At 37.6% G+C, this 14,768-nt stretch overlaps 1 protein-coding gene across 1 annotated transcript; it reads left to right on the forward strand.

Moving 5' to 3' along the window:
• The first annotated feature begins 6,357 nt into the window (after positions 1–6,357).
• On the forward strand, positions 6,358–14,567 carry SPINK8 (serine peptidase inhibitor Kazal type 8 (putative)). Its single transcript, XM_077128625.1, has 3 exons — positions 6,358–6,480; positions 13,075–13,124; positions 14,442–14,567. The coding sequence occupies exons 1-3, from the start codon at positions 6,414–6,416 to the stop codon at positions 14,565–14,567; spliced, it is 243 nt and encodes an 80-aa protein (XP_076984740.1). The 5' UTR covers positions 6,358–6,413.
• The last annotated feature ends 201 nt before the right edge of the window (positions 14,568–14,768 follow it).

Raw genomic sequence — 14,768 nt, forward strand, 5'->3', positions numbered from 1 at the left:
ATGTATATCTAATAAAAATTTATTTCTATTGTAAATAACTATACAAATTTGTAATATATCTATGTTGTTTTGATCAACATGTACTATTAATAATTGTGATGATAACTGAATCAAGGAGAAATGTATTAACCTTTTGATCCTTGTGATAACAAGAAATTAAAAAATCAACTCCATCTACATATTTCTGTTGACCAGAAGTAGGAAAGTATAATAAGTAAAGCACCATCAAGCATAAAATTGCAATAAAGTTATACTGGGGAAGTAGAATAAAAATGTAAAATGTCTAGCTATGAGCTCATTTGTGTGTTTTTTCTTTCATGTGCTTTTCAAATATATAGATGGTAACATCAAATCACGTTAGAATGCAGATTTTACTGGGTACATGTTAAAAAATGATGTAACACTTTTATTTAAAAGTGTTAATATATCCAACAAAGCTACTAGAACTAATAAATGAATTCAGCAAAGTGGTGGCGTACAAGATCTTTACCTGAATATCAATAGTTTCTATAACTAGTAATGAACAATGTGAAGAAGAAATCAAGAAAAAATTCCATTTACAATAGCAACTAAAAGAATCACATATCTAGGAATAAATGTAACCGAGGATATAAAGGACTTATACATGGAAAAGCAAAAAACATTGCTTAAAGAAATCAAAGAAGACCTAAATTAATGGAAGTATGTTCCGTGTTCATTGATTGGAAGACTACATTTAGCCTACCATTTCAATTCTACTGAAAGAAATTCACAGAGTCAAAGCAAGCCCAATAAAATTTCCAATAGCCTTTTTTGCAGAAATGGAAAAGCCAATCATCAAATTTACTTGGAAGGGTAAGGAGCCCTGAATAGCCAAAAACATCTTGAAAAAGAAGAACAAATTTGTGAGACTCACACTTTCCAATTTTAAAGCTTATTATAAAGCTATTGTCATTTAAACTGTGTGGTGCTGGCACTAGGACATACAGATAAACCAATGTAACTGAATTGAGAATTCAGAAACAAACCTTCACATGTTTGGCCAGTTGATTTTTGACAAGGATGCCAAGTCCACTTAATTGGGGACTTTAACAAATGGTGCTGGGAACACTGGATAAACACATGTAAAAGAATGAAGGTGGTCATAAGTACTTGGACTCTCAGGTAGCACATGAGATTTTGTTGGTTTGTCCAGAGTGATCCCCCGATGAATCCCAGAATGATTTGATCAGTGACTGGAAAAGTATTTGCAAGCCCCCTTTGGGGAATGGTGAGAGTGGGGAGAAATTCAACTTCCCCAAATTGAATTTTTGATATTCTCACAAGCAGTGTGGACAAACAAAGCTATAGGCTGAGACCCCAGTCTTGGGGTTTATTCACATGAAACTAAACCCTACAAAGGATAGGTCAAGTCTACTTAAAATTTAGGCCTAAAAGTCACCCCCAAGAGAGCCTCTTTTGTTGCTCAGATGTGGCCTCTCTCTCCAGCCAACATGACGAGCAGTCTCACCACCCTCCCCGTCTCTGCGTGGGACATGACTCCCAGGGGTGTGGACCTTCCTGGCAACGTGGGACAAAGATCCTGGAATGAGCTGAGATTCAGCATCAAAGGACTGAGAAAAACCCTAGAATGAGCTGAGAATTAACATCAAGGGATTGCAAGAAACTTCTCGACCAAAAGGGGGAAGAGTAAAATGAGACAAAGTGTCAATGGCTGAGAGATTCCAAACAGAGTCGAGAGGTTATCCTGGAGGTTATTATTACGCATTAAGTAGATATCACCTTGTTGTTCAAGATGTAGTGGAGAGGCTGGAGGGAATTGCCTGAAAATGTAGTGCTGTGTTCCAGTAGCCATGTTTCTTGATGATGATTGAACAATGATATAGCTTTCACAATGAGACTCTGTGAATGTGAAAACCTTATGTCTGATGCTCCTTTTAGCTACTATATCAACAGAAGAGTAGAACATATGGAATAAAAATAAATAATAGGGGGAATAAATGTTAAAATAAATTCAGTTTGAAATAGTGGTAAATGAAAGCGAGTGGTAAGGGGTATGGTACGTATAGGTTTTTTTTTCTCTATTATCATTTTATTTCGTTTTCTGTTGTCCTTTTATTTCTTTTTCTAAATCGATGCAAATGTACTAAGAAATGATGACTATGCAACTATGTGATGATATTAAGAATTACTGATTGTATATGTAGAATGGAATGATATCTATATGTTTCGTTTGTTAATTTTTTTAATTAATAAAAAAAGTTTAAAAAAAGAATGAAGGTGGATCCCCTACGTCACATCATATACAAAAATCCACTCAAAATGGATCACAGATTGAAATATAAGAATCAAAATTTAAAAACTCCTAGAAGAAAACATAGGAAAGCATCTTCAGGACCTTGAGTCAAGCAAAGATTTCTTAGACTTTATACCAAAAGCATGAGAAATAACAACAACAAAATAAATAAATGGGACATCATCAAAATTTAAAGCTTTTGTGTATCAAAGGACTTTATCGTGAAAGTAAAAAGACAACTTACAGAATGGGAGAAAAAAACTGGAAACCACAGATCTGATAAAAGTTAAATAACCAGAATCTATAAAGAAATCTACAACTCAACAAGAGAAAGAGAAACAAACCAATCTAAAAATAGGTAACAGACTTGAATAGACATTTTCTCAAATAAGATACACAAATTGCCAAAAACACATGACAGAATGCTCAACATCACTAGCTATTAAGAAAATGCAAGTCAAAACCACAATGAGATATCATTTTGCACCCATTAGAATAGCTACTAATTTTATAAAATGTGAACAAATGTGGAGAAATAGGAATACTCATTTATTATTGGTGGGAATAGAAAACGCTGTAGTTGCCATGGCAAATATTTCTCTGGTTCCTCAGAAAGTTAAGTATAGAATCACCATATGACCTGACAATTCCACCTCTAAGCATATACCCTAAGGAATTGAAAGCAGGGACTCAGACCAATGTTCATAGTGGCATTATTCACAATTGCCAAAAGGTAGAAGCAACCCAAACGTCCATCAACAGATGAGTGGACAAATAAAATGTGGTATCCACACAATGTAGAATTATTCAGCCACAAAAAAGAAGTTCTTATACATGTGCCAACACGGATGAGGCTTGAAGACATGTTGAGTGAAATAAGCCAGACACAAAAGAAAAAAATCTGATATGAACTCACTGATATGAAATAATCAGAATAAGCAAATTCAGAGTCAAAATTAGAATTCACGTTACCAGGGACCAGGGTGGAGGTACGGAATGGGAAGTAATTTCTTAATTGGTAATTGAATGTTTAATTTTTGTTTGGGGTGATGGGAAAGTTTTGTTAATGGATGGTGGTGATGGTGGCACAATACTGTGAATATAATTACAACCACAGACCTATACATTTGAATATGGTTAAAGGGGGAAATGTTAGGTTGTATATATGTTACTAGAATAAATGTTTTTTAAAAAATCAGGACTATACAAAGTAACCAGTGAACCCTAATGTAAACTATGGACTATAAATAATAGTATAATTATAATCATATTCTTTAACCATTTGTAACAAAGGCACCAAAGTAATGCAAAGTGTTAATAAAAGAGGAGACTGTGGGTGTGAGGGGGAGCATATGGAAATTATATTTTCTACATGATTTTTTGTAAACCTACAGCTTCTCTTATAAAAAACTTGGAAAAACAAAAAAAAATTAATATTTAAAATAAGCCAATAATTTAATCATTTATTACTATTTAAACTTATGTTGGAAAAAATTTACTTCTCTTTCAAAATGTGTGAGTACCCCACCCCCCTACATGGGATATGACTACAGGGAGGTACAAACCTCCCTGGCAACTTGAACATGGTCCCCAAGATATGAGTTGGCGCTGTGGGATGGAGAATGCCTTCTTGACCAAAAGAAGAGAAAGAAATGGGTCAAAATAAAGTTGCAGTGGCTAAGAGATTTCAAATAGAGTTTAGAGGTTGTTCTGAAGGTTACTCTTACACAAGCTTCAGGCAGATATTGCAAACTACCACTTATGCCAAGCATCAACCAACAGTATTCTTGAAAATCCTAGGGCATGCTCTAGGTTCTATCTAAGTTTCTATAAAAGTTTTTCTTAGCTTATTTTTTCCCCGAAGATTGAGTGGAAGATCAAGTGAGACAGAGGAGGTGTAACTGAGAAATTAGGGTATAACAAGTGACTGTGACTACCGACTCATTTACAGGTACATCTTTTTAGTGTCTAGTGTTTTAGAAAAGCCAGAAGGAAATACCTGAAGTTGTTGAACTGTAATTTAGTAGCACTGTGTTTGATAATGATTGTAAACAAACTATATGGCCAAAAAAAAAAAATTGGTTGCCCGTGTTTATGCGGACCTACTTCTGGATGCTTTGTTCCGTTTCACTGATATATATTTTTCTGACAATATTACACGTCTTAGTTAACCTACCTCTATTGCAAATCTTAAAATTGGGTAGAGTTCAATACTAGTGGTCAATAAGAGGATGGGAAAGGGGGTATGGGATGTTTGGGATTTTTTTCCGGAATAATGCAAATGTTAAAAAAATGACATGGAGATGAATGCAAAACTATGTGATGATATTGACTGTATACCTTAGATAGACTGTATTGTATGTAAATATATCTCAATAAAATTACATTAGAAAGTGTGTGTGAGTACCACATTTAGAGGTACAAAAAGCAAACATTTTGAAGACAACCACAGTGGACAATGTGGTCAGTGAGTGTAGAGAAAGTACATCTGACCTCCTAGAAACAGGCGACATGTTCCCAGCTGAAGGTGTTCTTTTTAGGAATTGGGCCTAAGGAATTTATGGACTCCAAACTTTCTATTTAAAGGATATTGATGTTTGGGGGGACTTTTATTCTAAGAGAGAGTTATCATTTAAGGGAATGAGCATTCCATCCCAGGATTCTTTCACTCTACTGAATGATGAGACTGAACTGGGCAGATTTCATATAAGGTGACTTTCAACCTTAAGATTCTATGAGTTAGGGTGGGCAATGGTGGCACAGTGGCAGAGTTCTTGCCTGTCATGCCAGAGACCTGCATTCAATTCGCAGTGCCTGCCCATGCAAAAAAAAAAAAAAGATTCTATGAGTTAATATACAAACACTCTAAATTAAATGTTTCAATAAAGTGAATACATGTTGAATATTTGACTATTAATAAAGTAACAACTGGATATACAGATGTGGTCATTTATCATATTGTACAGATATCTGTAGCTGGCCTGAATGTAATAATTGCAATACAGATAAAAATGTAGGAATTAAAAAATTGAGTCTGGCATAACTCTAAAATGGCAGCTTCAGATTTTGCAAGAACAAAAGTAGTGTACAGTACTCAATGTCCTCAGAAACTTGAAATATGACTGCATAAGATTTAGGCATTACAGAATTTAGAGTTGGAAGAAATAGGTTTGAGTTGTGTCCACTTGTCCTAACTTCAAAGCTTACTCTCTTCCACTGCCAGACATTGTGACTTTAAAAAAGACACTTAACCATCCGAACCACCCACCCTTCCATGCTGTTTCATTATTAACAAACTGAAAACAAAGAACATTCTGTCCAACTAGTTTCTCAAAGCAACTGTGGGAGTCTCAGCAGGTAAAGAAGACTTGATAATTTGCAAACTTTTGAGTAGGAAAAGGATTGTATTATTTATCATTTGTTTTTACTCAAGAAAGGCCTGGGGAAGAATTACCTAGACATATGATTTGCTTGGAAAAAGTGTCAGATGAAGAGGATAGAAAACTGAAGACAAATATGTCAATCAGCATTCACTATAATACTTTCATTAACGCATATCAGCTGTTGTAAATACTCCATGGTTTTCATGTCAATTTTACTGGTTATTAAACATTGACTCCAAAGTAATACTATTATGGAACAATAAGAATTTAAGAGTTTTTAGTGTTTTGTCCCTTCTTATTTCTTACAATCTGTTAACTTGCATGTCACTGAACTTCATTCTAGTAACTTCACTTCCTACCTCAGAGATAAACACCAACTTCTAAATATTCCATTGACAAAATATTCCCTAACGCTAACCCTAACCCTAACCCTAACCCTTCTAAACATTCCATTGATTCTTTACCAAAGAATCTCTTTAAAATATTCTTTACTAGTTTTTTTCCTGGCATCTACTAGAATTCTGCTTTTTAGATCATTTTTTTTCTAATGTACAGTTAGTTATACTAGGGAGGTGCATTAGGCAACTTAATTGCATCAGACACAACTGATTCCAAATGGCCTGAGGCAAAAATAAACTTGATATTCTAAGACTTAATTTCCTGGACAATGAGGAATCTCTGTGAGTATTTGCGTTTCAGAAGGAATTTTCTCTGTCTTTCCATCAGGAGCAGCATATTTCTATAGTCTGCTCAGCATGAAGGGGGCCTTCTTGAATGCCATCCTTATTCTTGCCATCTCTGTGTGGGCTGCCTGTGCCATCGGTGAGTTACATGTCCTTTCTCTGTCTACATTTTCTGCAATATATCCAGAATCACAGGAAAATTAGAGGTGGAAGTGCTCTTCAGTTTTATTTAATTCTAATTCCTCATATTACAGAGATAGAAACAGAGGTCCAGAGAAAGACAGGATTCACACAACTCTAATGGTCATTAGTAACAGAGCTAGACTTGAATCTAAATTTTCCAAATCCAAGACCTTGAACTTTTCAAAATATCTAGTTACTATCCAGAAAATTCAAACCTTAGAAATGTTTATTCCTGGAATACACATATTTACATATCTCAAATCCATGAAGAACTTCACTATACTCTGGGGAAGTAGAATCAGATTTTATTCCAGTTAATGGATCGTCTTAAAACAAGTGCTGGTCATAGTTAACTATAGGGTACATCTGAGGACCTCAACACATTCTTTTTCCATTTGGATTCTACAACTCTTTCTCCTTAACTTTCAATCTCTTACTCTCTATGGAGTCCATTTCTTCGCTTAAAACATTATTTTTTAAGCATTATATATTTAAGAGGCTCCCATAATACATGGAAAAATATTCTTCATTGTTCTCACATCTTACGGAAAAAATAGACAAACCAAAGTCTTCTCTTCCCTCCCCTTCAATCTAATCCTCCTTGGAGAAATCTCAATATATTTCTTCATCTGTCACTCAATCTTCATCTCTACACAACAAATTACCCTGCTAATACGAATTGGTTGTTGGCATTAGACTCCCTACAAGCCAACTGTGTAAACTTTAGGCTGTGTCCTATGCCTGCTTTTCATGGCAAACACATTATTACTCAAACAAGGTGGAATACTCCATTTTTTCTTGAAAATCACTCTGTACTTGGCCTCATTGTTTTCTGGCCTTAATTTTCCCTCAAATCTGTTTCCTTCAGTATACCCATATGTTCTAGTTTGCTAGGTGCCAGAATGCAACACACCAGAGATGGATTGGCTTTTAATAAAAGGAAATTTATTTAGTTAATGTATAGTTCTTCAGAGAAAAGGCAGATAATTTTCAACTGAGGTTCTTTCTTACATGGGAAGGCACAGGATGGTCTCTGCTGTCCTTCTCTCCAGGCCTCTGGGTTCCAACAACTTTCCCTGGGGTGATATCTTTCTGCATCTCCAAAGGCCTGCGCTGAGCTGCAAGTGCTGAGATGAGGTATATTGAGCTGCTTAGCTGTGCTACATTGCGTTCTCTCATTTAAGCACCAGCCAATTAAATCAAACATCATTCATTGCAGCAGGCACAACTCTTAGCCGACTGCAGATGTAATAAGCAACAGATGAGGTTCACATACCATTGGCTCATGTTCACAGCAACAGAACCAGGCACCTTCACCTGGCCAAGTTGACACCTGAACCTAACTACCACATGTCCACCCCTTGTCAACTTGGCAACTATATGCATCACCTTAAGTGATATTAAAGTGGCACAAATTCTCTTCAGGCTGTGGACCTATGAATCTCAAAACAAGTTATCTGGTGCCAATATGCAAAGGAGGGACAGTCATAGGATCCACTGGGAGAAATTGGAAAGAAAACTTGCAGGGCAAACAACATTGGATTTCAAAGTCTGAAAGTCATTTATCCTTCAGCTTTAGAAAGTGGCAGTCCCACCTTTTCCAAGGGCCTATGCAGTGGGCTGCCTCTTTCCAAATCAACCTCGGGGAACATTGAGGAGACCACTTTTTTCTTGACTCCACTCTCTCCAGGCATCGGGGCCACACCTGGGCTCTCTGCCATTTCCAGGGCACACGCTCAACCCCTCCATGTGGTGGCAGCCAGTCTCTCCCCAGTCCCCAAGGAGCGTACTGTACCTTCTCAAAGGCCTGAGACAGCACAACTCTTCTTTCTGCATCTCCAAAGGCCTGGGCTGAGCTGCAAAAGCTGAGATAAGGTATGCTGAGCTGCTTGGACTGTGCTACATTGAGCTCTCTCATTTAAGCACCAGCCAATTAACTCAAACATCATTCATTGTAGCAGGCATGCCTTCTAGCCAACTGCAGATGTAATGAGCAACAGATGAGGTTCACATGCCATTGGCTCATGTCCACAGCAACAGAACTAGGTACCTTCAGCTGGCCAAGTTGATACCTGAACCTAAGTACCACACCGTACCCAGTGACCATGACCAATTCACAGAATACCTCAAATCCCACATAAATCCACATCCTTCTCAGGTTTTCACACCAACGACTCTTCCTGAATGTAGCTTCTAATCATTATTTCCTTAAAATATTTCTTACATTCTCCTTAACTGTTCTTTCTACTTCCACTCTGATTTCCTCTCACACATCATCCACTTTGCTACAAGAGTTGTCTTTCTTGGTACAAATCTTACCTAACCCTACTACCATGCTAACTTTCTCAGAAGCCAATTCATTACATATCCAATCAATACATCCTATGTGCCAACCTTGACTGGGGTAGGCTTTGGTTATGTGGCAGGAACAGACCCTGGCCTCACAATATGACTGACCAGTAGAAGGAGAGACAGATTATCATGTTTCACATCAAGTGTTAACTCATATTTTGATAAGTATTTTGAAAGGAAAGAGCAGAGCATTAAAAGAGGTAAGAGATGAGGGACAAGAATGGTGAATCTGGATTTGTTGACCCAAGAAGATCTTTCCCAGGAAGATATATTTAAACAGAGAAATAAACACAAGAAGCAGCCAGTGAGTAAGTCAGGTGAAATGCATTCAAGCAGAGAGAACTTGCTGAAGAGTTCTCTCTTCCCACACCCTCTGCCCACCAAACCACCATACTGGTTAAAATTATTAAACAGAGAAACAAACAAACAAAAACAATCATTTAAAATCTCTGAATATTATCTTAAGGGAATATTGCAAATGAAAATAACATTTATTCAAGAAAATCTCCTAAATCTCACTAAGAACTTTGAGAGTCTGTGGCACTTGAGCCATGACCCACCTCTTCCCTCCTCCGCCCACCTTAGTATGATGAAAGTTCCATTCATGGCAGGTATGGCCAAGAAGAGGGGGCTTTTTATCCTAGCTCCTAGTCAAGGACAGTGGTATCTCTTGAGAGGTCCAGGCTGTCAACATTTATTACTATCCATTCTCCCACTTGTGTTGCAGAGGCTAAATTCTAGCTGTGTGAGATCAAGAAATAGGAGCTCCTTTTTTCCACCCAGTGCCAACTAGTGGGGGAAAGGCTCTCTCCCAGATGAGGGAGGCTGAGAATAGTGGGTCCCTGATTGCCCTCATCCTAGTTTGTTTATAGGGTAGAGGTTTCATGCGGGAAGAAGCTAGACAAGATGATCAAAGGCCACTGCCCTTACCCAGTGCAGACCACTATCTCTGCCCTTCAGCTCCAGAGTAATGGCATAGAGATTATGCCCAGAGACCAAGGCAGGCCATAAGGGCAAAGAGAGTTGAAGCTCTCCTCAAGGAAACTGACATTATCTGGAAAAGAGGATAGGAAATTTCAATTCTGAGAACACTCTCAAAAACAATGGAAATTTTAGGGATCCGTAATTAAGAAGAGGCTCTACAAGAACAAGTTAAATCATAAGCCAGGTAGTTTACCAGATAGAAATAGTGAATGAGACAGCTAAAAAGAAACACCCCCTCCCAGGGGGTCAGGACAAACCTCAAAGGCAGGCCTCAAAAACTTCCCTGCAAAGGGGTCCAAAGTAAATTGGATCAGACTGTGGAGCAATTTATGCCTCGGGGTATTGTTGAAAACAATAGAGCAATCAGCTGACATGAGTGGAGCTAACACCTAGGTGTAATACCAAAAGAGGCAGACAGCTTGACAGAAGATCAAAAAAAGGACACAGCAAGACCCCAGTCATCCCAGGGTGACTGGACACCAAGGCTGCACCCTCCAAAGAGTGACATTAGAGGTTTCACAATGAAAGGGAACTGCAGTTAACTAAAACGGTTCAGCCAAGTCACTAAATACATAAAAAAGCGAAAATCAACAAGCCCCAAGGGGAAGAAGTAGGTATCTAGATTTGCTACAACATATTAATATCCAGTTTTCAGAAAAAAATGAGATACACAAAGAAAGAGGAAAATGTGACTCATACACAGAAGGAAAAAAATTAGACAACAAAAACTTCCCATGAGAGGGCCCAGATGTGAAACTTGGCAGGCAAAAATCTCAAAGCTGCTATTAAAACTATGTTCAAGGAACTAAAGGAAACCATGCATAAAAAGTAAAGGAAGATATAATAACAATACCTCATAAACTAGAGAATAACAGTAAAGAGAAATTATTTTAATGAAAATTGTGGAGTTTAAAAGTACAATCTGAATTGGTAGAAGAAGAATCAGCAAACTTGAAGAGAACAATTGAGATTATACAATACAAAGAACATAGGGAAAAAATAATGAAGAAAAATGAACAAAGCTTCAGAGAAATACAAAACATCACTAAGAGCATGGACATATGCATAATGAAAGTACCAGAAGGAGAGAAAAAAGAGAAAGGAGGAGAAAAAATATTCCAAAAAATAATGACTGAAAAATTATAAAATTTGATGCTAAACATTAATCTGACCTAGGATAAAATCAAAGTGATTCACATGTAAATATAACATTATCAAACTTTTCAAAGACAAAGAGAAAATCCAGAAAACAGCAAGATATAACTGAATCGTCACTTACAAGTTACCCTCAATAAGAGCTAAAACTATATAACTCTTAGAAGAAAATAATGCAGTGAATCTTCATGGTCTTAGGTCAGGCAAAGCTTTCTTAGGAAAGAAAACAAAAAGCATAAATGAATTGGATTTCATCAAAATTAAAAATTTTAGTACTTCAAAAGATACCATAAAAGAAGAGAAAAGACTGCCCATAGAATGGGAGATATGTGTATACACGTATCTAATAACTAGTGTCCAGAATATATAAAGAATGCTTAAAATTCAATAATAACAAGATAAACAACCCAATTAAAACAAATGGCCAAGGAGATATTTTAGTTTCCTAGGCTCCTCAAGCAAATACCATGAAATAGGTTAACCTAAACAGTGAGAATTTATTCACTTACAGTTTTGAGGCTGAAAGAAAGTCCAAAATCAAGGCGTCATCAAGGTAATGCTTTCTCCCCAAAGATTGTGGCATCCTAGGGCTGGCTGCTGGTTATCTCTGGGTCCTTAGCTTGTCGCATGGCAAAGCACAGGTGGCATCTCCTGGTCCCTCCCTTCTCTTCTAGGTTCATCTTCTTGCTTCCTGTGGCTTTCTCTCCCTCTGTTTGAATTTCACTCCACTTATGTAGGGCCCCATTAATAGGATTATGACCCATTCTGATTGAGATGGATCACACCTTAACTGAATTTTAGCCTCATCAAAAGGTCCTACTTACAATGGGTTCACACCCACAGGAATGGATTAAATTTAAGAACATGTTTTTCTGGGGTACATACAGCTTCAAATCACTACAGATCTAAACAGACTTTTCTCAAAAGAAGATTATAAATGACCAATAAGCACATTAAAAGATGACCGACATCATTAGTCAAAGGGAAATGCAGATCAAAACCACAGTGAGATATCACTTCAAACACTACTAGGATGGCTATAATGAAAGAGATAGATGATAAGTTTTAGCAAGGCAGAAAAATTGTATCCCTTATACACTGCTGGTAGGAATACAGAATGGTGTAGCTGCCTTGGAAAATGGTCTCAAAAGATTACCAAATGACCCAGCAATTCCACTCTTTGGTGTATACCCAAGAGAAATGAAACACATGTCCACACAAAAATTTGTACATAAATGTTCACAGCAGTTTTATTCATAATAGTCCAAAGTGGAAACAACCCAAATGTTCATAGACCGATGAATGGATAAATAAAATGTGGTATATATGTACAATAGCATATTCTTCAGATATAAAAAGGAACTAAATACTGATAGATGCTACCACATGGGTAAACCTTGAAAACATCATGCCAAATGAGAAAAGTCAATCACAAAAGACTACAAATGGTATGAATCCATTTATATTAAATGTCCAGAAAAGATAGGCAAATCTATAGGCACCAGAAAGTAGGGCTAGAGGGACAAAGTGGAATTTGGGGGAAATGAGAAGTGACTGCTAATGGATATGGGGTTTCGTTCTGGGATGGCAAAAATATAGTAAAACTTTCTGTGGTAATGAACAGCTCTGTGAATATACAACTCGGTGAAAATACTAAGAATCAATGAACAGTGTACTTTAGACAGATAAATTCTATGATATATGAATTATATCTCAAAAAAGCTTATATATAGAATATAGAGAGTTGATATATATAACACTTGTCATACAATTATACAATTATTATATATTATATAAAGCTGATTGTATGTATTTGGGTGTATGAATAATTGCAAAGACTGTTTTTGATCAATAATATGTAAACTTTAATGAAACCCATCATCTTTTCTCTTTTAAGGCATCTCAGTACAACTATTTAAGGGTAATTCATAACTTGGGATGTGTTTTGAAGGGATTTGGTACTCCCTATCTTCTATCCAGGGCCTCCCTCATCCTAGTTTTGTCTCTGAAGGCAGAATGACAGAGCAGCAACTCTTGTGTATGTGCTTATGTCTTCCAGACTTCCCTCTTCCTGTCACCTCTGAAGGGGCAATTCTAGAAAAGACAAAGGTGAGCTCTGCTTTCTTGGTTCTCATGAACAGGAATGGGGAGAGAGCCAGTTTCTCTGATAGCCTCAACTCTTCGGGGTGATGGGAGGGATTTGCATGGGAATAATGCAACAAAAAAGCTTGGTCATCACGTGTGTGCAGCAATTTTTACATATACTTGAGACCTCTTTCCATGCATTATTCCAGTCAGTTCATACAATTCCTGTGGGATACAGGGCGAGAATTTTGCTCCAGTAAATGGACGAAGGAGTCATGACTCAAATTTAGGTCTGTCCTATGCTGCAGTAGGAATTTTTCCATTGAGATGTGCAAGACATGCATCCTGCCTCCCTCACACTAGGGCCCCACGATGTAAACTCTCTGTCTCCTTCCTTCCACACAAACCCTGCTGTGACAGGTTTGAGCTTATAACCTCCTAAAGCAGCATATACCCAGTAATGTTTATAAAGGGATTCTAACCTTGAAAGGCATTTCCTTATTTTTGCTCTGAGACCTAACAACCACATTTTGGGGTTGGAGTTAGGCTGGAATTTTCACCCTAATAAGGAATTTGAAGCTCAGACTAGGGAGTCCACAGACATGATATGATATGATATGATATGATATGATATGATATGACATTACATACAGATTGTTGGTGGTGTCAAGCATCACATATTAAGACTTTTGAAGCCTGCTCTCCTAACTTCTGGTTAATAAGAGTGCTCCTTATCCATCTGTTCTGGTCTGCTAGCTGCTGGAATGCAATATACCAGAAACAATGGCTTTTTAAAAGTGAGAATTTAGTAAGTTGCTATTTTACAGTTCCAAGGCCAAGAAAATGTCCCAATTAAAACAAGTCCATAGACATGTCCAATTTAAGGCATCCGGGGAATGATACCTTGGTTCAAGAAGGCCAACGACATTCAACGTTTCTCTCTCAGCTGGAAGGGCACATGGTAAACATGGTGGCGTCTGCTGGCTTTCATGTGGCTCTACCAAAAAAGGAATTTCTCCAAAATGTTTCCTCTTTTAGAGGATTCCAGTAAGCAACTCCACCTTCAGTGGGTGGAGACACACCTCCACGGAAATCATCTAATCAAAAGCTACCATCCACAATTGGGCGGGTCACATCTTCATGACCCACAATTGGGCGGGTCACATCTTCATGAAAACAATCAAAATGCTCCCACCCAGCAATACTGAATGAGGATTAAAGGCCATGGCTTTTCTGGGGTCCACCACAGACTCAAACCAGCACACCATCCTCCTCCCCTACTACCAAGTCAAAGAACTTGGAGGAAGACTTCTGAAGTAGTGGTTTGTGTTTCACCTTCAGGTCGAGTGTGCCAAGAATATAAATAACTGCTGGTTTTTGTCCTTCATCAAGCCAAGTGAACCCATATGTGGCAGTGACCTGATTACCTATAGTGGTGAGTGCCATCTCTGCTCCAAAATCCTGTAAGTCCTGATTTTATTCTCTCTTCTCTCAAGTCAGGAAACTAAAAGGTGGCCAAGATAGGGATGATCCCTTCAGAATATTTCCTACCTTGTCTGGATAGGTTTTCCCTCCAAAGACTCTTAATTTCTTCACTATTTGCACCTCCATTCTGCCATCCTTCCCTGTGCTCTCAAAAGGTACAGGTTGGATTGTATGATGTGTGAC

Source organism: Tamandua tetradactyla, chromosome 15 (genome assembly GCF_023851605.1).
Source record: "Tamandua tetradactyla isolate mTamTet1 chromosome 15, mTamTet1.pri, whole genome shotgun sequence".
Lineage (NCBI taxonomy): Eukaryota > Metazoa > Chordata > Mammalia > Pilosa > Myrmecophagidae > Tamandua > Tamandua tetradactyla.